Source organism: Kogia breviceps, chromosome 4 (genome assembly GCF_026419965.1).
Source record: "Kogia breviceps isolate mKogBre1 chromosome 4, mKogBre1 haplotype 1, whole genome shotgun sequence".
Taxonomy (NCBI): Eukaryota; Metazoa; Chordata; class Mammalia; order Artiodactyla; family Physeteridae; genus Kogia; species Kogia breviceps.
This window is the reverse complement of record NC_081313.1, coordinates 7,843,384-7,870,545: the sequence shown is the minus strand read 5'-3', so window position 1 is coordinate 7,870,545 and position 27,162 is coordinate 7,843,384. Positions and strand designations below refer to the sequence as shown.

The 27,162-nt window shown below is 38.7% G+C and overlaps 1 protein-coding gene across 1 annotated transcript in view; it reads left to right on the top strand.

Moving 5' to 3' along the window:
- Nucleotides 1-14,727: 14,727 nt before the first annotated feature.
- Nucleotides 14,728-27,162, top strand: part of TAS2R1 (taste 2 receptor member 1) — a 57,412-nt gene continuing 44,977 nt past the window's right edge. Inside the window, 1 exon segment of the mRNA XM_059061020.1 lies at nucleotides 14,728-14,748. Coding sequence (XP_058917003.1) covers nucleotides 14,728-14,748 — 21 coding nt within the window.

Here is a 27,162-nt window from a genome sequence, read left to right as displayed (position 1 = left end):
TGTATATGCATTACAAACAATATTCCACATTTTTTTCCTTGCAGTAACTCTATTTTGAAGTTCCACCCCTAAGAACACATATACATTTATTTAAATTTTAAAATTGACTGTATCGTTTTCTTCCCACCAGAGAGCAATGTCAAATTGGCCACTTGTGGATATTTAGCTTGTGCTTTCTGCTATTACGATCTGCAGTGAATAAACTAGTAAGCACATTCGTGCACATGTTGCTAGAAGTGGCAATACCCCCGTATATGTCCATTTTACATTCTGACAATTCAGAGGTGTTTACAGATACATCGCACCAATTTACATTAGTATTAACAATGTGTGAGAATGTTTTCAAACTCTCTTATCATCTCTGGGTATTATCAAACTTCTTCATCTCTGGCAATCTGATAGTGAAAAATAAGCTATATTTTATTTGCATTATTTTAGTCATAAATTGAGCTGAATCTCAGTTCACTGTTGGCCTGAATAAATTGGTCACTAACTGGCCACTTGTTTGATTTGTGTGTGTGGACTAATTTTTCATATCCATTTTTCTCCTTCTTTTTGAAATCTGCATGCTTCTCTGCCTCTTTAAAAAACCTATAGTTTTTGGATGATTTTATTTGCTTTCTTCATCATGAATTGCCTTTTGTTGTTCTTTGAGGGTATTAACTGTTTACATTTAAATTCTTAAATCTCACTGAAGCTCATGAACAGTCAGCCTGCAACTCATGGGATCTATTTCACTTAGCAAATTAGATTTATAATATCTAAACTTTCTTCTCAGTGGAGCTGTTGCTGCAGGAAGTGGATAAAGAACATGGGTCAATAAAAAAGAAGATACTCTAAGGAGGGTTAAGTTTTTGAGGGAAGAAATGGTGATACAGAAATTTCAGATGAACATAACATAAAATAAAAAGCTAAGGCATTCTTAAACTCATGGGGTCCGACACTTGTGATCTGAATTCAAATTTCATCCTAAGTTTCCTATTGTAGGGAAATCACTGCATTTGTTTTTTTCCTGTAATTTTTTTACCTGTCCATCAGAGTGTCAGTTAATATTTCCTATTTAATTTAAATAGAACATAGTACAGTTAAAATTTTTCTAGACTAGGAATTCAGGGTAAATAACTATTTGTTTGATTTTACTACAAACCAGCTTTATAACTTTGACCACTCTGGAATCACTTTCCACTATAATAAAGTTGAATCTTTTAGCCCTAAAATATTGATCTTATAGGATATTGCTTGTTCTCAGAGGAAGAATTTCATCTAGTGGCTAAGGCACTTCATCTTATAAGAATATGAACAAATTGTCCTTCTAATAGCCAGTCCTGCCTCACCATCCACTCAAATCTGAGCAGTTGTGGGCACAGATGCAATGTCAGCCAGCCTCTGAGTCTTTACCTGGAAAATGATGGGACTGCCAAGTTTCCCAGAAGATCTTGGCTTTCATGTTCTGAGAACAGTTACATGGTTTCTTGGTAGCCACTTAAGTTCTGTTCACTGGGTGGCCATCCTACTTACCAAGGATCGGTCTGCCTCATTCCTTGCAGTCACTTCTGCTGTGTGGGATGAACTTTTGTGCATTTATGGTTGGATCCTTTCTGCCTGGATGTTCCCCCTCTTGTCTCCATGTGGCCCTTGTGGCTTCCCCCAAACTGGTGATCTCATAGCTCTTCTTCAAAGTGACTGTCCTTCTACTGGATGCCCAGTTTGACCAGTCTGATGAGCTCCATTTCTAAAACACTGATCAGTGTTGTAGACTTATCCATTCATTTTTTTCCCCCAGTCTTCTCTTTGGGGGATGTTGGTTTGAAAAGTACTAGAGTCAGCATCTCTACTGAACAGTGTCACACCCAGAGTCACCCCAGCCACAGACCAGCCATGGCCCCTGATGGAATGCCCATGCCTCCTCCTCCCTCTCGCCCGCCCCTCCTCCTCTTGACATCTTCTGTCTCCAATAAGAACAGTCCTCTAGTTGTTGGCAGAGGGGGTGCCCTTAATCCTGGTATTATGAGTATTCTGGTACTAGAGACCCAAATCTCTACATCTCCTCTCAGGAGAGCAATCGAGTCTCCAAGAGTACCCTGGTACATGAGACTGGAAACAATCTACTGGGATTTAGCTTTGTTTTTGCTTTAAGGCAATGATGTTATGGGACTTCCCTGGAGGTCCAGTGGTTAAGACTCTGTGCTCCCAATGCAGGGGGTGTGGGTTCCATCCCTGATCAGGGAACTAAGATCCCGCATGCTGCATGGCACAGCCAAAAAAAAAAAAGAGGCGATGATGTTAAAGGAGATATTGTTCAACCGGCCCTTTCAGTGCTTCTCTTACTGGCCTCTCCATTTCATCTGATTTTATTTTCCCCTTTGTTGTTGGAACTTTCCTTGTCATTTCTCCTCACTGTTGAGTCCCTTAGCTCTGTCTCTCTTGTGTATGTTTTCCCTCCCTCACTTTTGTTGGCTCTCTCCATCACTCCACCATTCCTTTAAAACCTGCCTATCTCCAGCACTGCATCCTTCTCCCCTCATCTCCTCTAGCTTGACAAGATCATTCTGGGTGTTCTCATCTAGGCCAATTTTTTAAATGACCAATTCATGTCAATTAGCTATTTCCATGTAACAAATCACTCCCAAGCACAGTGGCTTGAAACAATAATTATTGAACCCACAGTTCTTCTGATGAGCAATGTAGGCTGGGCTCAGCTGGGTGAGTTTCTGTGTACTTATAAGTTTCTACTTTATTTTTGTTTCCAAGGATCTATCACATGGCTTTTCACCCTTGAAACTATTTGCATTTGGACCAGATAATTCTTTGCTTGTGTGCGGGGGTCGGGAGGGGGGCCTATCTTGTGCATTGTAGGCTGTGTGTCAGCATCTCTGGTCTCTACCTGTTAGGTGCTGGTTACAAACCCCCTCCTCAGTGTGACAACCCCAAATGTCTCCAGACGTTGAAAATGTCCCTTGAGGTTGGGATGGGGGAATTGCCCTTGATTGAGAAGCACTGACCTATTACAATAGCTGAAAGACTGAGAACTGAATAAATGTATGTTTAATAAGTGAATGCGGGGTTTTTTTTCCCATAGATGCAAAAATTTTAGAAGCATTTGACACTTATTGGACAGACCTTTGATAGATTCTTACCAGGAGGAGTATTTCAAGGCTTAAAAGAAAGAGAGGAAGGAAATAGCCTTGCAATTGACTGCCTTAGAGAAATGAGAGGATGGAAAACACACAGCTCTAACAGTAGATTCAGTGCTCACCATCTCTTCTAAAGTTTTCTTGAGATGGGACATCTAAATTTCATTCCGTTCTGCATAAAGTGACCTTTGGGCCAGTTTTGTCCCCTGTAAGTCATACTCACCTCATTCTAGCAGAGACTTTAATTATATTAAATTTTAAAATAGTCCATTCTAAAAAAAGACTAACTTTTGAGAAATATTTTTATCATGAATGGTAGCAATGTGATTGCAAGAAAGAAGAGAAATTTGTGTAAATTTGATTTGGAAATGTTTAATAATCTTTCAAGACATATGGAACATGTGAAAGCCTGTTGTAATAAGAATTGGGAATTTTTTTTCCAATATATGAAGAAACTATTTCACAAAAGTATTTGGAGTTAATCCACATACAGGTATGCTTTAACATTTGTATTTGTTAAATCATCATTGGTTCTAATTTCCAGTGTTTAGGTTTCCTTCAGTTTATGTATACTGATCTTTGGTTTCTTGCTTCACAGAGAAACAAGCATCTTTTTCCCTTTGTCACTGTACCAAGTTATACTCATATGCAATATTAATAAGACTTTTGAAACACCAGTGTCACCCCATCACATTTTATTTTTCTTGTCAGAAAAGTAGTTTGCTCCATGCAGTAACTCAAAGTTATCCAACCTAGTTCCAGAAAAGTTGCTGTTCATCTTGCCAGACATATGAAGAGAAGGAATTTCAATGAAAAAAGACTTCAGGGAAGAGAGAGATGAATATCATTACAAGACTCCCTATGTGATATGTCCGCCACATTGCGAATGAAATAGTAACCCCTTTTCGGCAAGAATTGCTTACCACCTATGTACAAGGGGAAATGTAATTTGTTTTTACAACTTCTACTTTTGAGAGACTAGTTGGCCAGTGGTGTTCCCCTATATCAGAACTGTTGAACAGCCCCAGCATTCTTTTGAGAAATGTTGTTGCAATGCTGGTGGTTCCTATATGCTACGGACTGAATTATGCCTGCTCCCTCACCCAGAATTCACATGTTGACATCCTAACCTCCAGTACTGCAGAGTGTGACTATATTTGGAAATAAGGTCTTTAAAGAGAGAAAAAAGTTAAAATGAGGTCACAGAGTGTGCCCTAATCCAAGAGATTGGTGTCCTTATAAGAAGAAGAAATTAAGATACAGACACGCACAGAGGGATGACCATGTGAAGACACAGGGAGAAGACGGCCGTCTACAAGTCAAGGAGGAGGCCTCAGGAGAAACCAACCCAGCTGACACCTTGGTCTCAAACTTCCAGCCTCCAGAATTGTGCGAATATATTTTCAAGCCACACAGTTGGTGGTACTTTGTTATGATAGCCTTAGAATACTCATATACTATATTCCAAGTCTGTTGTGCAGTTGTGTAATATAGATTCCTTACATTCCTTAGAATGACCTCCCCAGTCTGTCTTTTCTATTGCTTCCTGACCAACTATACACATTGAAAATAAGGGCAAAGATAATGAAGGGTATCTCCATGGAGATACATGTATATATATATATATATATTTTTTTTTTTTCCCTTACATCTATGGTTAGTCTGTAACTGAATTCTACCAATACATTGTCTAGATCACAATTTTTATTTTTTGTTAAATTGTATTCATAATGGAACTAGAGTAGACACAGTTTCTGGTCTGAAAACCTCATTATTTCAAAAGTGTGAACTTGATGAATGATTCAATTACAATGTTAGGAAACATAAGCTGGATTCTGAATCAGAGTCATTTTCAAAATCAACCCACTTAGAATCTTGATGAGACGACAGTGATGAAAAAGATGAGAAAAAAAATCTGTGTTCAGAATTTTATGGATTAGGTTTCTTTGTTTAAGGCAGAGTGAAACTCTGTTTTTCATATATTGGGATTAGGTTAAACACCAGGATTTCTTTGGAGTTTAAAAGATACTAAAATACGTTATCAGAGAAATGATAGGCTATCTTTCTCTGAAGAACTGTGAAGAAATCGGCTCAATTCTTTTCCATCAAAGATGCGTAGCTGTGGCTCTTCCTTGGGCTGATGACCCACAGACCCTGCTAACTTTAGGTTGATAGAAGAAAAGAGTGAATTATTACTTCGAAGGCGTTATAGGCCTTTAGCCAACAATGCCTTTGTAGAGGGCAAAGTTGTCGAGAAGCAGAAACAGCATGTCACAATTAAAAGAATACAGGCTTGTTGAGAGAAGAAAGGCAAAGTGGCCGAGGGACAGTTGGCCTGTAGCTCATCGGGGTCCTATCAAGCTGCCCACAAGCATGGCCAAACCTCAGAGCACTTGACTTTCCCGTGAGTAGTGAAGGTCCACAGGGGGAAGTGTGTTTAGAGACAGACTTTTAGATGCCAGAAAAAACAATCACAGAATCCCGGACGCCATATGAGTTTTGGTAATAGAATCTCACTTTGGTTTTTGATGTGAATCTCTGTTATTTGGTAGTGGCTCAAGGCATTGGGCACAAGTAATGAAAGAGGATTGTATCATTGCAATTCATATAAATCTTCCCCAGAGGAACAAACCATACTTAGAAGTCAAAAAGCTGCATCAGCTACATATTAATAGGAGCATGAAAGCATCAGAGGCAACTGACTTTTTTCATGGATGTTCAGCTTCATCACTTGGACTTTGGTTCATAGAGTTAATTACACCTCTGATTGGACTGACAAGGTAGATCATTCAGTATGTTTACATGAACCAGATGCTATTAATCATTACGTTTGTTCTATAGTTTGAGGGTGACCGTGAGAACAAGTTTATTTTATATGTCTTGGCCTATTCTCACTGAATTCACAGTTTACCTATATAATTTTCCTTTTAAACAGCTTGTTGAGATATAACTGATATACACAAAAATACATATATTTAATATATACAACCTGATAAGTTTAGACATATGCACACACCCATGAAACCATCACCACAATCAAGGTAATAAACATATCCATCACCTCCAAGAGTTTCCTGCCCCTGCACCCACTTTTTCAGTGGTAAGGACACTTAACATGAGATCTACCCTCTTAAAATTTTTAAGTGTCCAATACAGCGTTGTTAGCTATAGGCAGTATGTTATACACTAGAGCCCTAGAAATTACTCATCTCGCATACCCGAAAGTTTATACCCAGGAACAAAAACTCCCCGTTTCTCCCTCCCCCCAGCCCCTGACAACCACCATTCTTCTCTCTGCTTTTCTGAGTTGGATTATTTTAGTTACTCAGATAAGTGGAATCATGCAGTGCTTCTTGCAGTGTCTGGCTTATTTCACTTAGCATAATGTCCTTCAGGTTTATCCATGTTGACTATGACAGGATTTCCTTCTTTTTTAAATACTGAATACTATTCCTTTCTAAGTATATATTCTTTATCCATTCTCTTTATCCGTGCATTCATGATGGGCATTTGGGTTGTTTCCATATCTCTGCTATTGTGAATAATGCTGCAATGAGCACAGGAACGCAAATATCTCTTCGAGATCCTAATTTCAATCTATTCTTTGGGATTGTACCATCTGACGTTTCTCTTGCAATTCTTCCAGCTGGGTGTTACACACGCTGAGGTAAGCTGGGATCTATTTCCAGCTTAGTTTTTAAACAGGAAAATCTCCTTTACTGTAGAACTCCTTTCTTGCAAAACGAATAACAGGCTGTCACTCCATTTTCACTATACGTACTAAAATATGGGGGAATGGGGCAAACAAATTTGGCATACAAACACTGAGAAAGAACATATACAGAGTCATTTTCTTTGAAAAATTGAAAAAAAAATAACATTCTTTCATGAAATCTGTGACCTCTGGCTGTATTTGCATACAGTTTAGCCACTTAACTTTGGGGTTCACAAGAATTTCACAAACTGTAAAGGATGGAGTTTCCAGAATATTCTCTGCCTTCAAGGGGTGTAATTACTAAGAATTTGTTGTCATTGTTGTTAAAATAAAATCTGCTGATTTTATTCTCAGGTGTGTTTGTATTTGTGAGGATATCTACCTCCTTCCTTTTATGTTTTCCTGCACGTTTTAAAACTTTGCAAGTCAATAGAAAAATGTGTCTCATGTTCACTAAAGACAAAACTAAATACTACAACTTTACAGAAAGGCACTTTTTGTACAACCGTTGAAATAGATTAACCAGGATTTTAGGATTCCAATTTTGATATTATGTTGACAATGTTTAAAGATGGCATACATCTATGTTATGATATTGCTGTAGCAATCACATATAAATAATTCATTTGAAAACGTTTAATAAAGAATACCTAAGCTATTTATACAAGCTTATTCTTTTAAGAGGTTTTGAATCATGTTTTTCAAGTCCCAAGAAAAAATTCTACTGGGATTTTGATTAGAATTCCATTAGAACTATGTATTCACTAAGGAAAATGGACATGTTAAAATATTCATCATGTTCTTATCTGAGAACATAGCATGTTGCTCCTTCAGTTTTTTAAAAAATATTTTGTCTTTCACAATAACATTATCTTTCCTTAATGAGGTTAGTCCTTGATGCTTTATGTTCTGAGTGTGCTGAGAACAAGTTGCCTGCCTATAAAATATTTCTGGGGCAGAGGTTAAGATTAATTTTTGTCATCTTTATTGAGTTTTCTTTGTAATTCTCAGAGATTTATTTTTTATTGATTTTCTTGGATTTTTAAGTCTCCTTTTTTGCAGTTGGTAATAACTTTTGCCTTATCCTTTCTAATGGTTACATTTTAATTTTTGTTCTGTATCATTGCATAAATCAGATTTTCAGAATTATACAAAATAATAACAGCAATGATTATCTTGTTCTTTATTTTAACCAGCGAGTCCTTAGTATTTTAAGATTAACTGTGGAAGTTGTTGGTTTGATACTTAAAAAAATCGCGTTATGAAAGTAATCTTTTATTTGTATATTACCCAAGCTTTTTTTAAAAAAGTGGTGTTAAAATAGTGATAAAATTCCATGATATTTTTTTTGGCAAATAGCATAATTCTTCATTTTTCATATTGGTTCTCTTAATTTATAAAATTCTATTAATGGATTTCCTAATATTAAACCGGTTTGCATTGCTGGGGTCAACTTTCTTTTCTGGCGTACTTTTTTTCCAGGTATAATTAAATTGTATTTAACACCCATATTTCCAAGTGAAATTAGACTTGAGTTTTCATTTATTTTGTGTTATATATGTTACACATTGGTCAAATGCTCTTCTGCTAGCTTGATAAAATGAACTGGATAGCTTTGTCTATTTTCCTATCCTCTGAATAATTTACATATTATAGAGACTACTTCTTTCTTTAAAGTTTCAAGGAACTCATCTGTAAATACCTCTGAAATCTTTATGGTGTGTAGTGTTTTGTAGCTTTTGTTTCATTCAGAATACACACACATACACACACAGATATTTCCTCAGAAATAATCCATTTGTTAAAAAACAATCTTAAATTCCATTGTAGATATTATATGCTATATTCTTTGTTCAGCTTTATCAATATATAACTGACACATAACTTTGTGTAAAACATGTTGTTCTGATACATTTATATGATTACCAACATGTCATCAGTTAACATCATATAATTACCATCATGTCACATAACTATCATTTCTTTTTGTGGTGATAACATTTAAAGTCCACTCTCTTAGCAACTATTCAAGTATATTATCAAGTATTGCTAACTATAAGCACCACGCTGTATATTAGAACCCCAGAACTTATTCATCTTTTAACTGGAAGTTTATATCCTTGAACAAAATCTCTCCATTTACCCCACCTCCAGCCTATGGGAACCAACATTCTACCTTCAGTTTCTATGAATTTGTCTTTTTTAGATTCCACACATAAGTGATATCTTATGGCATTTGTCTTTCTCTGTCTGACTTATGTAACTTAGCACAATGCCCTCAAGGTCCATCCATGTTGTCACAAATGACAGGATTTCTTTTTTCTCAAGACTGAATAATTTATCATTGTATATGTACACACACATCTTCTTTATCCATGCATCCATTCATAGACACTTAGGTTGTTGTGACATCTTGGGGGGGGGGATATTATGAATAATGCTGCAGTGGACATGGGGTGTGTAGATATCTCTTCCAGATCCTGTTTTCATTTCCTTTGGATATATGCCTAGAAATGGGATTCCTACATTATATTAAGGTTCTAGTTTTAATTTTTTGAGGGACCTCCATAGTGTCTTTCATAGTGGGTACATCAGTTTACATTCCCACCAACAGTACACAAGGGTTCCCTTTTCTCTGTATCCTCGCCAATGTTTTTTATCTCTTGTCTTTTTGATAATAGCCATTCTAACAGGTGTAAGATGATGTCTCATTGTGGTTTTGATTTGCATTTGCCTGATGATTAGTGATGTTGAACATATTTTTTACCTACCTGTTGGCTATCTGTAGGTCGTCTTTGGAAAAATATCTATTCAGAGCTTCTGCCCATTTTTTAATTGGATTTTTTTTTTTTTTTTTTTTTTTTTGCTATTGAGTTGTATGAGCTCTTTATATATCTTAAATGTTTACCCCTTATCAGGTGTATAATTTGCAAATATTTTCCCCCATTCCATAGGTTGTCTTTTCATTTTGTTGGTTGTTTCTTCTCCTGTGCAGAAGCTTTTCAGTTTGATGTAGTCCCACTCGTTTATTTTTGCTTTTGTTGCTTGTTCTTTAGGTGTCATATCCAAAATACTGCTGCCAAGATCCATGTCAGGAAGCTTTTATCCTATGTTTTATTTTGAAGTCTTATGGTTTCAGATCTTATATTTAAGACTTTAATCCATTTCCAATTAATTTTTGTGAGTGTTATAAAATAGGGGTCCAATTTCATTCTTCTGCATGTGGTTATCCAGTTTTCCCAAAATCATTTGTTGAAGAGACTACCCTCTCCCCATTGAGTATTCTTGGCTCCCTGTCAAATATTAGTTGACCACATATGGGGTTTAGTTCTGGGCTTTTGGTTTTGTTCTATGAGTCTAGGCCAGTACCATGCTGTTTTGATTACTACAGCTTTGCAGTATAATTTGAAATCAGGAAGTATGATGCCTCCAGCCTTGTTCTTCTTTCTCAAGATTGTTTCCACTATTTGGGGTCCTTTGTGGTTACATGTGAGTTTTAAGATTGTCTTTTGTATTTCTGTGAAAAACGTCATTGTAATTTTGATTGAGATTGAATTGAATCTTAGATGGCTTTGGATGTTTTAACAATATTAATTCTACCAATCCATGAATGGATATCTTCCCACTTGTTGTGTTTTCTTCAATTTCTTTCACCACAGTCTAGTATTCTTTTAACTGTAACAAAATCTTCTGTGCTTGGGGGACAATTTCCCCTTCCATTTTCCTGATAGTATTTATTCCTGTTTTATCACCTTTTTGTTTCAAGAGGTTATCTATTTTTTCTTTAAGACAGTTTTTAGATTGAATTTGAATTCAATTATTTCCATTGCAATTGCTTTCCCTTTCTCCTTCTTTCTTTCCTGCTTTCCCTTCTTGTTCTTCTCCTTTGTTTTCTTATTTATTGTTCCTTCTGAACTTCCTTAGTTGATTGCTTTGTTCACTTATCTTTGTTTTATCTCATTGGTAATGAAAGCATTTAAAGCTGTGAACATTCCTCTGATTACATACTTGGCAATATGCTTTAACGTTTTATATGGTCTATTCTCATTATTATTATTATGTTTATAGCTTGTGATTTTGATTTTATTTTAAACCAATTGTTATATAGGTTATTTTAAAATTTGATGTATTTACAAAAGTTGTTTAACCTCCTATTTTCCAAGGGAAGACTAAATCTCTCCTTTACCTTGACTCCACCTGGTAATAGGAAAAATCACAGAAGTTCTACTCTACATCTGCCTTTAGTAATATATTCTGAGACTTTCAAAATAAATTATTGTCATTAAATTATTATTTTTTGTCTTGCATTTTTTTTCTTCTGTACTGTCAGCAGCCCACTTAAATTCATCCATTATATAATTATTTTCTACCCCATTATTGTGGCTTATTACTTTCTTTAGTGTATATTTTATGTAGTTCACTTAAAAACTTTTCAGGTAATCTCTATTTCATCCAGTGTCTTTTTCACTGAAGCCTTTCTCTTTGCGTTCTTCTCCTTGCTGTTTCTCAGCAGTGACATCTTCTAGCTTCCTACTTGTCTTGTCTCCCTCATACTCCATTTCCTGAATCATGCTTCGATTGCTCTGGTAAATATTTGACTGAAGTCAGTCCCCCTGTTGTACCTTCAAGATGTCATTCCCCCTGCTCATCCTGAGGGGATCTCTCACAGGTGCTGCTTGGGTGTGAGGGTCTTTTCTTCCAGTGGTCATCCTCAGCCACAGTCATGGAGACCCGCCATTTCTCTAAGTTTGAGTCTCTGAGCTCAGACAGCCTTACTCTCCATCCCCTTGGGGGCACCCACACAGCTTTTTAGATATTCAGAGGGAGGTTCTGTCGACCTTGACAGCTTCAATATCCAGCATCTAGGTTGAGCTTTCCCCCACCCTCCTTAGTTCATTCTGTAGGGAATACGGAAGATCATACAGACTTTCCTTTGGCCCAAATTTATCTCAAACCAGTTCCATATGCTTCAGGGTTGATGCAAACTTTTTCCAAATGCTGGAAATAGAAATGTAACTCTGTCAGATGTAGATCTAGTTTACGAGTTTTCATGTTCCCTTGTATCTTCAAAGTTGTTTTATTGAGAGAGGAATTGTGGCTTTCTTGAGGCTTTCTCAGGGCTATCATGAGATGACAAACTGAAACAACAAAAACAATAATGATATTACTACTAGTTACAGTAAAAACAGCAATGACAGAAATGATTTTGTTAAGAGCTTGCCTGAGCAGCAAGCGAGAATTACTGAATTACTTTAGTAATACACTCTGTGTAATAGATAATATTATTCCCTCCTGTTTACAGATGAGGAAAGCGTCACAGAGAGGTGAATCTGCCCCTAAGCCACAGAGCAGGTAAACAGTGGTTGGAGCATCCAGACAGTTTAACTCTGGAATCAGCACTGCTGACCATGCACTGGAACTAGAAAGAATTTTACATGTTACTTAGTCTACCCCCAGAGCACAAGAATAAAACTCTGAACAATGTCATGGAATTGAGAAAAGTCCTTTAATGGTGAACTAGTGAAGTAACATGATGGAAAATTGAAAATTCAGTGAATTCTAAAGACAGCTACTAAAAAAGAGATAAATTTCTGGAATGACTCCCATGGGGTAGTAATGATCAAAATTAACCTAACTAATCCACATGCAAGAAAGAGCTAAAGAATAATTGTTTTACTGATTTTCAAGTTAATTTTCACATACCATCCTCTTCAATGCTTATGTTATAACTGTCACAACTTTCTACCAAAACATCAGCACTTACAAAACTAGATTTAAAATGAGATAATAGAAAAAGATGTAAAATTAAGATCAAACAACATAAACCCATTAGAAAGAAATTGGCCCTTTAACTTTTCCCTTCACAGATTTATGGGTGGCAAGAAGAAGTAATGTACTTCAAACAATAAATGGCACCTATTAAAATGTTGGAAACCAAAATTAATAAAAAGTTTTATTTTATAAGTAGGGTAACACAATCCCTTCTTCTTATTCTTTTTACCTTTATTTTTAGAAGAAAATATTAGTTTCAAGGCCTTAGTTTGGTGACCCTTAAGCAAAAGACAAGAAATCACTGTGGGTTCATCTCTTGTTTGATTTGCAACTACTTAAATTTCCTTTGATCTCAACTTAATTTCTTCCATATTTTTGTGAATTAAAAACTTGTTTGATTTTGTTTTTTCTACTTGTTACAATTTATCATCTGCTTTCTTATTGTCAACAGCTGCAAACATCTTTAGATGCTGCACTCAAAAGGGTTGATTTTGTGATTCATCTGTGTCTTAATTTTGGCAAAGGGGTCCTAATTAGTTATAAATCTTCCCTTGTGAATTACTAAGAAGCAATTTCCTTGCCTGGTAAGATGAGGACTGGAATAGCTTTGTTAAAATTGATGCCACTCAGGGGAAAAAATAAAAAAGCTAGTAATTTCTTTGAAGATAGTCTATGCTTGAATCTTGGAGGTGAGGGTTATTGAGTCATAATAGCTGGTTTAATTCTATCAAAATGTGTTACACTCTAAATTGTTCTTGAGCATAAAACTGACCATGTTATGTAGAAAACAAACTTATGGTTACCAGGGGATAAGGTGGGGGGAGGGATAAACTGGGAGATTGGGACTGACATATACACACTACTATATATAAAATAGATAACTAATAAGAACCCGCTGTCAGGACTTCCCTGGTGGCTCAGTGGTTAAAAATCCACCTGCCAATGCAGGGGACACGAGTTCGAGCCCTGGCCCGGGAAGATCCCACATGCTGCAGAGCAACAAAGCCCACGCGCCACAACTACTGGGCCTGCACTCCAGAGCCCGCGAGCCACAACTACTGAGCCTGTGCTCTAGAGACCAAGAGCCACAGCTACTGAAGCCCGCGCACCTAGAGCCCGTGCTCCGCAACAAGAGAAGCCACTGCAATGAGAAGCCTGCACACCGCATCAAAGAGTAGCCCCTGCTCACTGCAACTAGAGAAAGTCTGCGCACAGCAAGGAAGACCCAACGCAGGCAAAAATAAATAAAATTTAAAAAAAAAGAACCTTCTGTATGGCACAGGGAACTCCACTCGATGATCTGTAATGGCCTATATGGGAAAAGAATCTTAAAAAAAAAAAAAAAGCGAGTGGCTATACGTATATGTATAACTGATTCACTTTGCTGTACACCTGAAACTAACACAACATTGTAAATCAACTCTACTCCAATAAAAATTTAAAAAAAAAAGAACTGGCCATGTTATTTAAACTGCTGTATGATAGCTAACACTACATGCAAACTGAACTCCAGATGGACCCATGCATTGATTAACTGCTGGCTGTGAGATAAAACTTATTTTTTTAAAAAAGCAATGTAGTCAGCAGACTGAGTTTGGCAACAGAAAGCATCACAACAGAGATCGTGCTACCACTGAGCGAGGGATACAGATAACAAGAAATTTAAGAAAGGTGTTTGCCTCTTTATTGTGCCTCTCTATTGAAAAAGGCTTGAGGAAGCTTTGTAAAATGCCTGAAGAAGCCAAGCGTTTTAAATCGTCATTGTACAATGTATCTATCTGTATTTAAGTTTATATATATTTATTTTTCATTTGGTGGACTGAAGGTAGACAGCTGTCTCTGATTCACCATCAACTTTGTGTTTTGCTCAACACAGGGCTCATGTACTGATGGGTAACAGCCTTTCAAAGCTCTTCTTGTGGAAATAGCTGGGTGGGGAGGGAAATGGCTTCTGAATTCAGCAAGTCCACACAGGCAAGAGAAATGATTCTTCTTTTAACATGGGTCTCACACGTCCTCAGTGAACGTCATCTTTCTTGGTAAATAAGTTTCTAAAAATTAGTGAGAAAGTCAGGGTGAAGAAAAAAACAGTAAGATGGGGCCAGGATGAGGCTTGTGGATGAAGAGGTGAGCTGCAAAGCCAGCTCCAGGTCACACAGAGAGAACATGCTTTGTCATGTAATTCTTGGCGTCCATAAAATATAAACATGTAATTCAGGGGAGGCACAGCTCTTTTTAGTCCTCTCATTGTTTCATGGAGACAGTGCCCTGTGGCGTCATGAGCTACAGGGTCGACTATAGTTGGACCACAAATCAAGTGAGAATCGCCCTTTGGTTCAGTATCCCTTACTGGAGGCAAATGGCATCAAACCAAAGTGCTATTTGCTTTGAGCATCTTAAAAGATAACTGAACTGTGTGACTAGGCTCTTTGATAGTCTGAGTTAATCCAAGAATCAAAGCTTAATATTTAGGGGGCTTCCCTGGTGGCGCAGTGGTTGAGAGTCCGCCTGCCGATGCAGGAGACACGAGTTCGTGCCCTGGTCCGGGAAGATCCCACATGCCGCGGAGCAACTAAGCCCGTGAGCCATCGCCGCTAGGCCTGCGCGTCCGGAGCCTGTGCTCCGCAACGGGAGAGGCCACAACAGTGAGAGGCCCGCGTACCGCAAAAAAAAAAAAAAAAAAAAAAAAAAGCTTAATATTTAAAATCATTGTGTTTTATAGGAATGGACTATAACCCCCATAAAATTGTGTGCAAACATGGAGCGCGTAGCCTTACGAAATTCCATGTCAGCAGGCTCTGGAACAGTGGCCCACACTTCTTAAGAATCACCAGTCTGGAGGAAGGGTGGTCTCTGATTCTCAGGCAACCCTATGCCAATCTTTTTTCTCTGAGTTGAGGTATTGGGAACCCTTGGCTGGAGGCCAAGGTGCACTCTGCCCGACACCTAGAAGGCTGGTGTCCTTGACAACCAGAGAAGAAACACAAGCTCTGAAATCACTGCAGCTGGGCTCAGCGTGACGTGGAAGCTAAGGCCACAGCCCAGGTAGAAGGCCACTGCTCTTCTTCATGAGAATGAGAAATAGCTGAGGACAGAGACCAGACTTCTCTTTTCTACTGAAGTATAGTTGATTTACAATGTTGTGTTAATTACTGCTGAACAGCAAAGTGATTCCGTTATACATATATACATTCTTTTTTCATATTCTTTTCTGTTACGGTTTATCACAGGATATTGAATATAGTTCTCTGTGCTACACAGTAGGACCTTGTTGTGTATCCGTTCTACATATAAAAGCTTACATCCTCTAACCCCAGCCTCCCACTCCAGCCCTCCCTCGCCCCTCCCCCTTGGCAACCAGCAGTCTGTTCTCTATGTCCCTGATTCAGTTTCTGTTTCGCAGATAGGTTCATTTGTGTCATATTTTAGATTCCACCCCCTCCAAACAATAGAGAAAGGATGGCCCACAAGCGGCATCTCTGGCCGTGGCCCTGAGACATCCAAGTCCCAGGGAAAGGGCCATGGGGGGCTGCACTTCACCCCTGTTTAATCCTCCTGGAAAGTATCATCTGATCTGCCCCTACCTGAATCTCAGCTTCGTTTTTAAGGGATAGGTAGTCTGTGGACATTTTTTTTAAGTCTAAGCTGAGTAAGTCCTATTGGTAGAATCAGAAGCTAAGAGAAGACCTCAAACAAAGCACTAGACATCGCATTTTGTTTCAGCAAGTAATCAGCGTCGCGGGGCTCCCGCCCTGCCTGTTCCCTGACTAGAACACTGGCCCACACTGGTTGGCTCCAGAACATGACTTCGCTTCACCTCTTCCAGAGTCATGCATGCCAGCATTACGTTCCCTTCCCCTTTTATAATCACCTGTAATACAGACTAAAGGCACACATCTCACCCTCCTGGAATCTTCGCAGAAGCTCGGAGACAGCCAGCTCTGCACGGTTAGAAAGATCGGCACTGGCAAGCCTCGTACAATCGAAGAGTGTGGGTGCTGTTTCTTGGGGCTGCTGGGACAAGAGACCACATCTGGGTGTCTTTTGACCACAGACACGTATTCTCTCACAGTTCTGGAAGCTGGAGGTCTAAATCAAAGTGCTGGCAGGACCGTGTTCCCTCCCTCTAAAGCCTCTGGGGGGGTTCCTTCCTCACCTCTCCCAGCTCCCGGTGGCCCCAGGCGTTCTTGGCTTGTGGCTGCATCACCCCAGTCTCTGCCTCCGTCTTCACGTGGTCTTCTCCTCTGTTTCCTGTGTGTCTGTCTCCTTCTGTGCGTCTCTTCCAAAGACACGTGTGAATCTAGGGGACACCAGTGTATTCCAGGATGATCTCGTCTTGAGATCCTTAACAGCATTACAAATACGGTCCCATTCCCAGGCCCCAGAGTTTGGGATGCGGACGTATCTTTTGGGGGAACACCATTCAACCCACTGCAGTGCACACACACACACACACACACACACACACACCCCACACACGCACAGGACTGAGTTATCTCCTGGGGTTACACGCATTTCTGGAAAGAGTGAAGTACGGTATTAGAGGGAGGGGCTTTGGCCTGGTTTTGAAGGATCTGAGTTCAGCTATATGGTAGCGTGGGTAGAGAGAAGGGTTTTCTTCGTTCATTTTTTCCTGACCACCTTTTTATTCCTTGATTGTTGGCAGAGGATGGCTTGCTCAGGGGTCGAGTCCCAGCACGATGGAGGCAAAGGTGTTGGAACCGAAGCCAGTTGTGTCTTATTGCACGCGGTCAGCAACCTCAGTGGGCATCTCTGCCTTATTTATCTATCTCTCCATCTCCACTTTAGAGTTCAGAAGTAAAATGATTGGTCGGTCAAGGGAGGCATCAACACTTTTAACTGAAAATGAAGGCAGACTTTTCTTTTTCCCTGACAGAAATTAAGGCTGACTTGATTGGGTTGACAATGACTCATTCGACTCGTTAGATGACAGGAAGGCAATTTTCCGCAAGCTGAGTTATGTCCTTAATTTTAATGAGAATAGATTTAAAGCACCTGATAAGACCAAAGCTTTCGAGGGCCACCACTTTGTGTCTTATCCAGGGCTGCCACTGTGTTAAGAGTCTCTGTAGAGCTTCCCTGGTGGCGCAGTGGTTGAGAGTCCGCCTGCCGATGCAGGGGACACGGGTTCGTGCCCCGGTCCGGGAAGAACCCACGTGCCGCGGAGCGGCTGGGCCCGTGAGCCGTGGCCGCTGCGCCTGCGCGTCTGGAGCCTGTGCTCCGCAACGGGAGAGGCCACAACAGTGAGAGGCCCGCCCAGCACACACACAAAAAGGGTCTCTGCAAATGTTATCCCCTTAAGTTGGTCAGTGCACAAGCTGTGTAGTCAGACCCATAAACCTGAGCATTTTATTTTTAAATTATTATGCAATAATATAATTCATAAAATCTTATTTTCCCAAATGCTTATGAGTATATCAAATTAAATAAAGTGCTTCTTCAGGAAAGTCATGTGAGAAATCTTGGTAACTTTGTTTTTTCTTTTTTTTTTTTGGAATGTGTATTCCAGAAATTATAATAATGTAGTGATAATAAGGTAACACAAATTCTTTTACCAGTTAGACGGGTTCAAATCCTTTGCTTTCAATGTAGAGAAGGTCCTAGTCATGTTATTAGGTTATTAAAGATAATTTGTAATGCCATATTACTATATTGTTTTGATCACATAATTTAGACAAATTTCAATGAATTGGGTGAAAATGTTTTAACAAAACTCTTTCTATTCCCATCTACTTATTTATACAAACATAATTTTCAACATTTGACATTAAATAAGAATAGAATTGATGAGGATTCCTAGTCATTCTGTATGTGAGAATAAAAGACCATCATCACTCATCACATTAAGAGACAAATCTGTGATAATATTTTGTTTTTGGTGAATAATATCAAAGTTGGTATCATATAGTTTTTCCCAATTATTTATTGTAATTTAAATTATAATAATAGAAGAAATCTTTAACATTTAGAAACTCATAGACTGAGGAAATTTTTGAAGATACTTTATATGTATCTCTATATCTATCTATTGATCAATCTATATTTATTCCAGAGAAGTATGATAGAGTAACCCATAAAAGACTCTCCAGCCTAAAAAATGTATTACACTACAATAAAAATCTATGGAAGAAGAGCCCAAGGAGAAAAAAGAATGAGAGAAACTTTCCAACTGTTAAAAAAGAGCTTATTGTTATATATGTAAATTTAAATGGATGACGGTAGGTGTTAACTCACTATACAATAGCTTTCAATCTTGAAAATGTACCAGAATCATCTGGATGGCTTCCTAAACACTCCTAGAGTTTCAAATTCGGTAGGTCTTGGATGGGACTTGCAAATGTGCATTTCTAACATGTTCCCAGGAAATTCTGATACTACTGGTGTGGGGACTACACTTTGAGAAGGATCACCCCTAGGTATCTGGAGTCCATTGAATATTGGGATATTTTTACAGGAGTGATTAATTAAGGACACGGGCAAAAATGTGAAAGGTCACAGGATAGATAGATAGATAGATAGATAGATAGATAGATAGATAGATGGAAGGAGCATGGCCAGGCCAGAACAAAGCAATAGGGTTGATAAAAGTAAGTAAATGGGCAGGAATCAGAGTCCTCTGTTCAGAACAGTTTGCAGGGGCACCTTAGTTCGCTTAAGCTTTTAAATGCCCTATATTAGCAGATGCAGGTGGTGCTATGTAATGATGGTCAGGGCCATCTTTGCTGAGCGCTTTTTCCCAATGTCCGGTTCTAAGTGATCTGTGTCCTGTACTGAAGCAGCCAGGCCCCAGGCACGAAGCTGCCAACATGGAAAGGTCCTCGAGTTCGCCATTTTGCCCTGATTTGCCTTCCTACAGCCACAGTTTTTACAGCGTGGTTACACAGTGGGCTTCTGGACCTGGTGGGAATGATACCCTATGGAGCATCTACTGGGCAAGGTTCTTCACATTCCTAGCATTTCATGGCGTTTGATGTGATCCCCATAATAAAGATGCAAACGCTGAGCCTTCCAGAACTCAGGGGACTCACCCCTGCCCCCAGAAGACTGTGGAAGTGGGCATCTACTCAACACCAAAGTCTGTTTGTCTCTTTCCTCTGTCTCCATTGTCCAACGTACATCAGAAATACATGCATCCACATATAAGCAATATCGTATGACATGTGGAATCTAAAAAAATGGTACAGATAAACTTATTTACAAAACAGAAACAGAGTCACAGATGTAGAAAACAAACTTATGGTTACCAAGGGGGAAGGGGGAGGGATAAATTGGGAGACTGGGATTGACATATACACACTACTATATATAAAATAGATAAGCGATAAGGACCTACTACTGTAGAGCACAGGGAGCTCTGCTCAATGCTCTGTAATGACCTATATGGGAAAAGAATCTAAAAAAGACTGGATATATGTATATGTATAATGGATTCACTTTGCTGTGCAGCAGAAACTAACACAACATTGTAAAATCAACGACATGCCGATAAAAATTAATTTTAAAAAAGGAAAGAAATATCTGCGTCCAACTCACCTATGGTACTTGTTGAAAATGCAAATCCCAGCCTTGTCTCAGATTTATTCAATCAGAATCTTTGAGGGATATCTGGGAATCTCTATTTTTAAAATCGATCCCAAGAGATTATTCTTTATTCAGTAGACTTCTAGAATTGCTCTATTTCTGCAAAGGACACATTTTCATATAACCATGTAAGACTTCATTTAACCTGCACAAGTGATAAATCAACCCTCTATACATGGCAAGAATATTGAAGCTTTGTAAAGGTCACTCCATTAATGGTTTAAAGGGTTCCCAGATTTCTATTGATAGATAATTAATATCACTTAGCATAGTTATCTAAGCATAGGATGAAAAGTTACATCTTTGTTCTGAGGTTTCTGGTACTCAAATCTCCCAGGCATGGGGCAATGGTTAATTTGCTGCTTTGTTCTGAAATAAGTTTTTGGTTACTTTTTTCTCTATGCAAGAGTCCGTTCTCCCATGTCGTTGACTCCGGGGACGTCTCGCAGTGCCTCTTTTGATTGGACCTAGGCACATCCAGCACCAAGCTACCCACGAAGTTCCCCATGGGTTCTCATCTATAGAAGGGCTCTCACCTTCTCTTCCTCGGTGCCTCATTCAATTAGAGTTAAACAAAGCAAGTGCTAATTGAAGACCTACTGCAGGCGAGCCATCTCTGCAGGCGCTTCAGAGAGCCGAGCGCCCTAAAGGAGGATGCGACACCAACTCTGCATTCTTGAAGCTTTAGAGAAATACAAGGATGGAGCTGGTGACACCAGGAAATTTACTGTCATTGGACAACCATTTCTGCCCTGCTCTGTGCGTGGCCCTTGGAGATGCTGGGGAATATACTGCAGGCACAAATGACTCTGTCGGCTAGAGTAGGACAGTAGAGATCAGAAAGAACAGATCCATGCTGGCATCCTTAAACCTTCCTCTGAGCCCAGGGCATGCTGTACCTGGCCCTTCCACTCCCTACCACAGTCCATCAGTCTCTTCAAGCAGTTCTCCTGGGACTCTCACTGGCAGGAGGATCACAAGATAGAACTGCATAAGGCCGCCCGCATCACCTGAAAGTCAAAAACCTTTCCCAAGTAGGGTGAAAGCATCCATGCTTCCCCTTTCACTGGTGGCCCTTTTTGTCATCTGGCAATAGTTTAGTATAAGCAACAAAACCATGGATAGAATTCTCTGTACTCTGTAGATATTTATGCTTCTCAGACTCATTTCCAGTGATGTACTGTTATGTCATAATGCACTGGCTTCTGAGAGATCACTAGATATGGCAGGCTCTGTAAATTGACACACCAAAGCAAGTTCCATTTGTTCTGTGGGTTTTTTTAAAAGGCATCATAAGTTAGTGACTCCGAATTAAAGTGCATCATATATTAGGACATGTATTTGAATTATATATTAATAACTCAAGTTATCTTTCTCTTGTCTATGCAAAAACATCACAATTTAAGATTTTTGTTGACTATTTTATATGTGTGAAAAATACACACACAAAGGGTAACTAGATATTTATATTGACGGGTAATACAGAATAATAACAAATACAGAAAAACAGGTAGAAGGATATAAAAATAATCCATTCAACTGTTACCAAGATATAATTACTATTAAAGTTTAGGTTCATTTTTATAGTAACAAGTGTTTTAAAATACAATTGGAATTTGGGGGTATATACTACGTTAAATTCTACTTTAAAAAGATAACATTTTATTAGGAGAATTTCTCCATAACATTAAGTTTTTTGAAAAGCAAATTTTCCCGGGCATATAGTTGCTAGTTTCCAGTACATGGATATAATGTTATTTGTTTGGCCATTTCCTCGTACGTTGGACCTTTAGATGATTTCTTTTCTTTGCTCCTATTTTTTCCCTCCCTCCCTTTTCCCTCCCTCCCTCCCTCCCTTCCTCCCTTCTTTCCTTCCTTCCTTCCTTCTCTCTTTTTTCTTGCTACTCTTGTAAATAAAGTTACCCTGAACATCACACTACAAGTCTGTGTGTGATTAATAACATGACAGAGCAAAGTCTCAAGGAATTTCTCAGGATTAATGGCCCCTAGGAAGGAGTTCACCGTGGACCAGATCTCCCATCTGGTCATCTAGTCTCTGGGAAATGCCTAATGATAATGGCAAGCACTGCTGGATCAACATTCTTTTTTCTCTCCTCAAGAATAGGAATTTTTTTTTTTTTACATTTTTCCCAGTGGCAGCAGCTTTGTCTTCCTGAAGACACTCTGGCATTCAGGACAGTTATCTGTTTTTGAGGTGCTGAAGAATAAATAAATCTAGGAATTGAAGATTTTATGAAACAGAGTCATTCAATTGCTGTTTAAAAGATACAATCAAAATGGCGTGATCTGTAAAGTTTGCCTGCATTACGTAGAAACACTTAATTCTACATATAGGGCAATGCACTACGCTTTTCTTGAAAATGATTTGTAGAAATAATTAGGCTTCCTCCTTGGTGCCCTATAGTATGAATTATATGTTAACATATAATTATATGAATATAGTATGAATATATATGTTATAGTATGAATTATATGTTATATGTTAACATATAATTATATGAATATAGTATGAATATATATGTTATAGTATGAATTATATGTTATATGTTAACATATAATTATATGAATATAGTATGAATATATATGTTATAGTATGAATTATATGTTATAATTCATATAGTATGAATTATATGTTATATGTTAACATATAATTATAATTAACATATTATTATATGTTGTATATTATATGCCATTTATCAACTGCCATCAGCTCTGGCTGGGTGGTTTGCACCAGCACTATACACAGTCCTACAAGACCTGATGCTGATGTATAACAACAAAACTAATATGCCCAGACTTCAGCCCAGTCGTTAAATATGTGACTAATTCCAGTGGGCTTGTGGTTCTAGCGTACTTGATTTCCAAGAGACATTTTGCCCAGTTTCATTTTTATAAGTATATTTATGATATAACATAATACAATACTATAAAATATGATATTGTAATAGAGATTACTATAAATATATAACAATATTATAGATATAATATACAAATATTAGCTATTGTATCTTTAGCACTCCAAAGGTGTTTTTCCTTGACATATTTTAGTCAAGATGAGGTGTTTTCTATGCTTCTGGAAGGTTGTATTGTGTGGTCAATTAATCCATTTTAAAGAGCAAAAGACCACTTTTTTTCTTATAGTCTCCCCTTTGATTGCTTAAATGATAAAACTGCTCTCTAGTGCTTTCATCAGAAGAGAAGATTACCAGGTTACGTTATAGGTCCCGTTCCCTGTAGATTTGCCTGTGAACTTTACGTTTATGCCTCTCATACCTACCCCTGGTGCAGATCCAGTCTACCTTTGCTCTCCAGACCCACACATGCAAAGGCCTCGTGCATGGGCCCTGTGAATTCACCCTACTTTCAGCAAATGCAGTCTGGACATGTATGAGCTGCAGAGCCAGTTCTGAACCCTCCAAAGTCTCTGTCCTTTGGGGTGTAGATTGCAGCGGAGGAGGGTGGCAGGGCTGTCTTACAAAAACCTCAGACTCACTCAGTTCAAACTGAACTTGATCTGGGCTTAGCTCAGACCTGCTCTTCTCCCCTAGTCCCTGTTTCAGTTTTTGGCACCTCCCATGACCTATTCTTCTAATCTTATAGCAAAAATGTGCCACGCACTTGGCTAGATGCTGGCAATATGACAGTAAGGCATATAGAGCTTGAGCTGACATTCTGAAAAAATCACAGCAAAAGCAGAAGCTGCTGAGGCATGTACATGCAGCTCTGTGTATGGGGGAAAGAGCGGGTGCGAGAGGAAGGTCCCAGCTCTGGAAAGCAGATAGCTTTCATTTCATGTGCAAACTCCAATCAATTAATTGGAGTGGCTGCCTCGAGCTCTGGGTTGAGAAGGCTCCATCTAGGTTGAGACTGCTGTGATCAATTAGTGATGTCTGCCAGGGGCAGTAGCTAGAGGTACATGGTCATGAATTCTAAGCCTTTACATCCTATATTCCTAACACAGATTTCTTTCTAACAGAACTAGGGGAAACTACCGCTGGATGTTTGTCTGAGCATAAGAATGGTTTGCTGAGTTGTGTTTAAAGCCCCTTGTGCCTCAGGCGGACTCTGCTCCCCCAGGGTAATTATATCAGTACTCAAACCTTCCAAAATTGTGGCTGCAAAACTGTACTGTCTGTTTTTTTAATGTATATGACTAGTGAGTATCATCATCTTAATTTTTTAAGATAACGTACACATGGGTCTTAAATCATTGTGTAAAAGGCTTTCCAAAAAGACTTGGAAGCTTACAGAGTATGGTATTCTGCCTGATGGAGGATGATAGTAATATGACATTATAATATTACATTTTTATAATGCATAAGATACTATAATACATATAAACCAAAGATTTTAGGGAAAAACACAAATTTTGTGAGTTCAATTATACAAAAGGCAAAGAATAAATAATACTTCAAATGACATGGTTCTGAGCTCTTGTAGTTTTGTATTAGACTACATTCAAGGATCTTTCCACGTCCCTGGTCACCTCAGAATTAAACTTATTTCTGTTGGTTGGTTGTTTAGAGTTCATCCTTATCAAATGGATTAACGATGCCATTATGTGTCATGTTATGTAATTTTCCAGTCAATAGAGGAAGAGATTTTGGAAAGTGAGCTCACTGGAAGAAGTGGAACAATAGTGGCCCTCATTCCCTTCAGTTTGGTGTGACTAGTTGGGGCTGGATGCTGAGCCAGGCATTTTAGACCACCCTTGGCTTACCTGGAAACCACATGGAGACAGTTCAGATCTAGTTTGGTTCACAGTGGAGCAGGTCTGAGGGTCTCATCCTAAAGAAGGCAAAATTCAGCCAAGTCAAGCCCTTCAGAATTCTATATGCATGTCAGTTGCACCATCTTCGCTCTGTGATTTTTAGTTCTTCAGGATCTTATCTTGTCTATTATATTTCTGTTTTCTCCCATAATCCCTGTTCTTTCCTTTTTTCCTCTGAATTTCCCACTGTGGGTAGCAGTACTTATCACTTCATCAGGGTAACCTACTAACTATTCACTACAGGACGGAGGGAGCAGGGCTGCCTGAGAATTAGAAAGAAGTCCCTGACCAGGTTGAACAGGCATCTCTGTTTCCACTCTTTATACTCTGCCTGGAGAGGGAAAAATACAGGTCTGTGCCTCCATGCCTTAACGTTTTATAAGAGCAGATCCTCATTCCTTAAGGGGAAGCTTGGATAAGCTTTATGTCGCCTTAATTCTGGGAAAGGTGTAAGGAAGCTGCCTAGCTGTAGAGCAAAGTCATGTTCTCCCAAATCAGCTTTATCCGCAATAAACTTGATGTTTTGTACATCATCTGCCTGACCCTTGGCCTGTCTCCCAGTGGCTCCTAAATTTTGACAGGGATAAATGGAGTGTTAGGTATTAACCTATAAAACTTATATCTTTCCAATACAGCCTCTCATTTAATGTGTCCTTGAGCCAGTCATTAATTCAGTTCTGTTCCCATGAATGTCCCAGATGCTGTGATAATATTGGAGATAAAGAAAAAACAAATGAAAACATGGCCCCTGTCCTCAATGATTTCACAACTTGGCAAGGATACAGACAATTTAAAAAATTCAGAGAACCACATGTGAAGGGCTTGGAGAGAACTAACTTTTGGATGCTCAAAGCATTTCCAACCGTAATATGGCTACAAATCATCTGGAGATCTTGTTAAAATGCAGATTCTGATTTTGTAGGCTTAGGGTGAGGTGAGATTCTTCATTTTTAATGAGCTCCCATGTGATGCTTGTGCTGTTGGTCCATGGACCACACTGAGTAGCAAGTAGCCAGGCTATACAGCAAACTACACTCCCTAAGAGCCAAACTGCACAGAGAAGGCGCAACCACTCAGTCCATTTTGGAAAGGCCAGGGAAGACTTCTCTGAGGATGGGACAATTAAGCTGAATCTTCAAAGATGAGCCATTTGTCAGGAAGTATCTGGAGTAAAGGAATTTCCAGTTCCACATGAGGAACTGTGGAAGAGAGTGACGGGTGTTTATGTTGTTTTTTGTTTCTTTGTTTTGCTTGTTGCTGAACCATGAAAAGCTCCCACAGTATGAAACGGAGCGAGTGTTGGAAAGAGGAGAAAATAAGTGATGGAATTTAGTGCTAAGGATGGAGTTTCAATCTTATCCTGCAAGTGGCTGGGGATCTTAAAGAACTTAAAGGGAATTTTCATGATCTAATTTAAAATTTTAACAGACTTTAATTTTTAGAATCGTTTTAAATGTAAAGAAAAATTGAGAACATATTACAGAAGACTCCCATACTTTCCCTACCAATCTTCCCCATTATTAACATATTACATTAGCATAGTACATTGGTTACAATTAATTAACCAATATTGATATATTATTATTTATTAAAATCCATACTTTATTCATATTTCCTTCATTTGTACTTAATGTCCTTTTTTTGTTGTTGTTGTTCCGGGATCCTATCCAGGATACCACATTAGATTTAGTCATCATGTCTTCTTAGGTTTCTCTTGGCTCTGGCTGTTTCTGAGACTTTCTTTATTTTTGATGCCTGACAGTTTTGAGGAGTGCTGGTCAGATATTTTGTAGGATGCCCCAATATTGGGATTTACCTGGAATTCTTATCCTGATAAGACTGGGATTATTGGTTATTGGGAGGAAGACCACAGAGGGACAGTGCCATTTTCATCCCATAATATTGAGGGTACATGATATCAACATGACATGACTGTTGTTACTGACCTTGAACTAGTATTTTTCAAGTTTCTCTATGGTGAAGTTACTCTTCCCCCAACCCCTTTCCAAACTGTGCTCTCTGGAAGGTAGTTACTATGCACGGTTCACACTTAAGGAGCAGGAGTTATGTTCTTTCTCCTTGGGGACAGAGTATCTACATAAGTTATTTGGAAATACCCTGCTTAGGAGATTGGTCTCTTCTTCCCA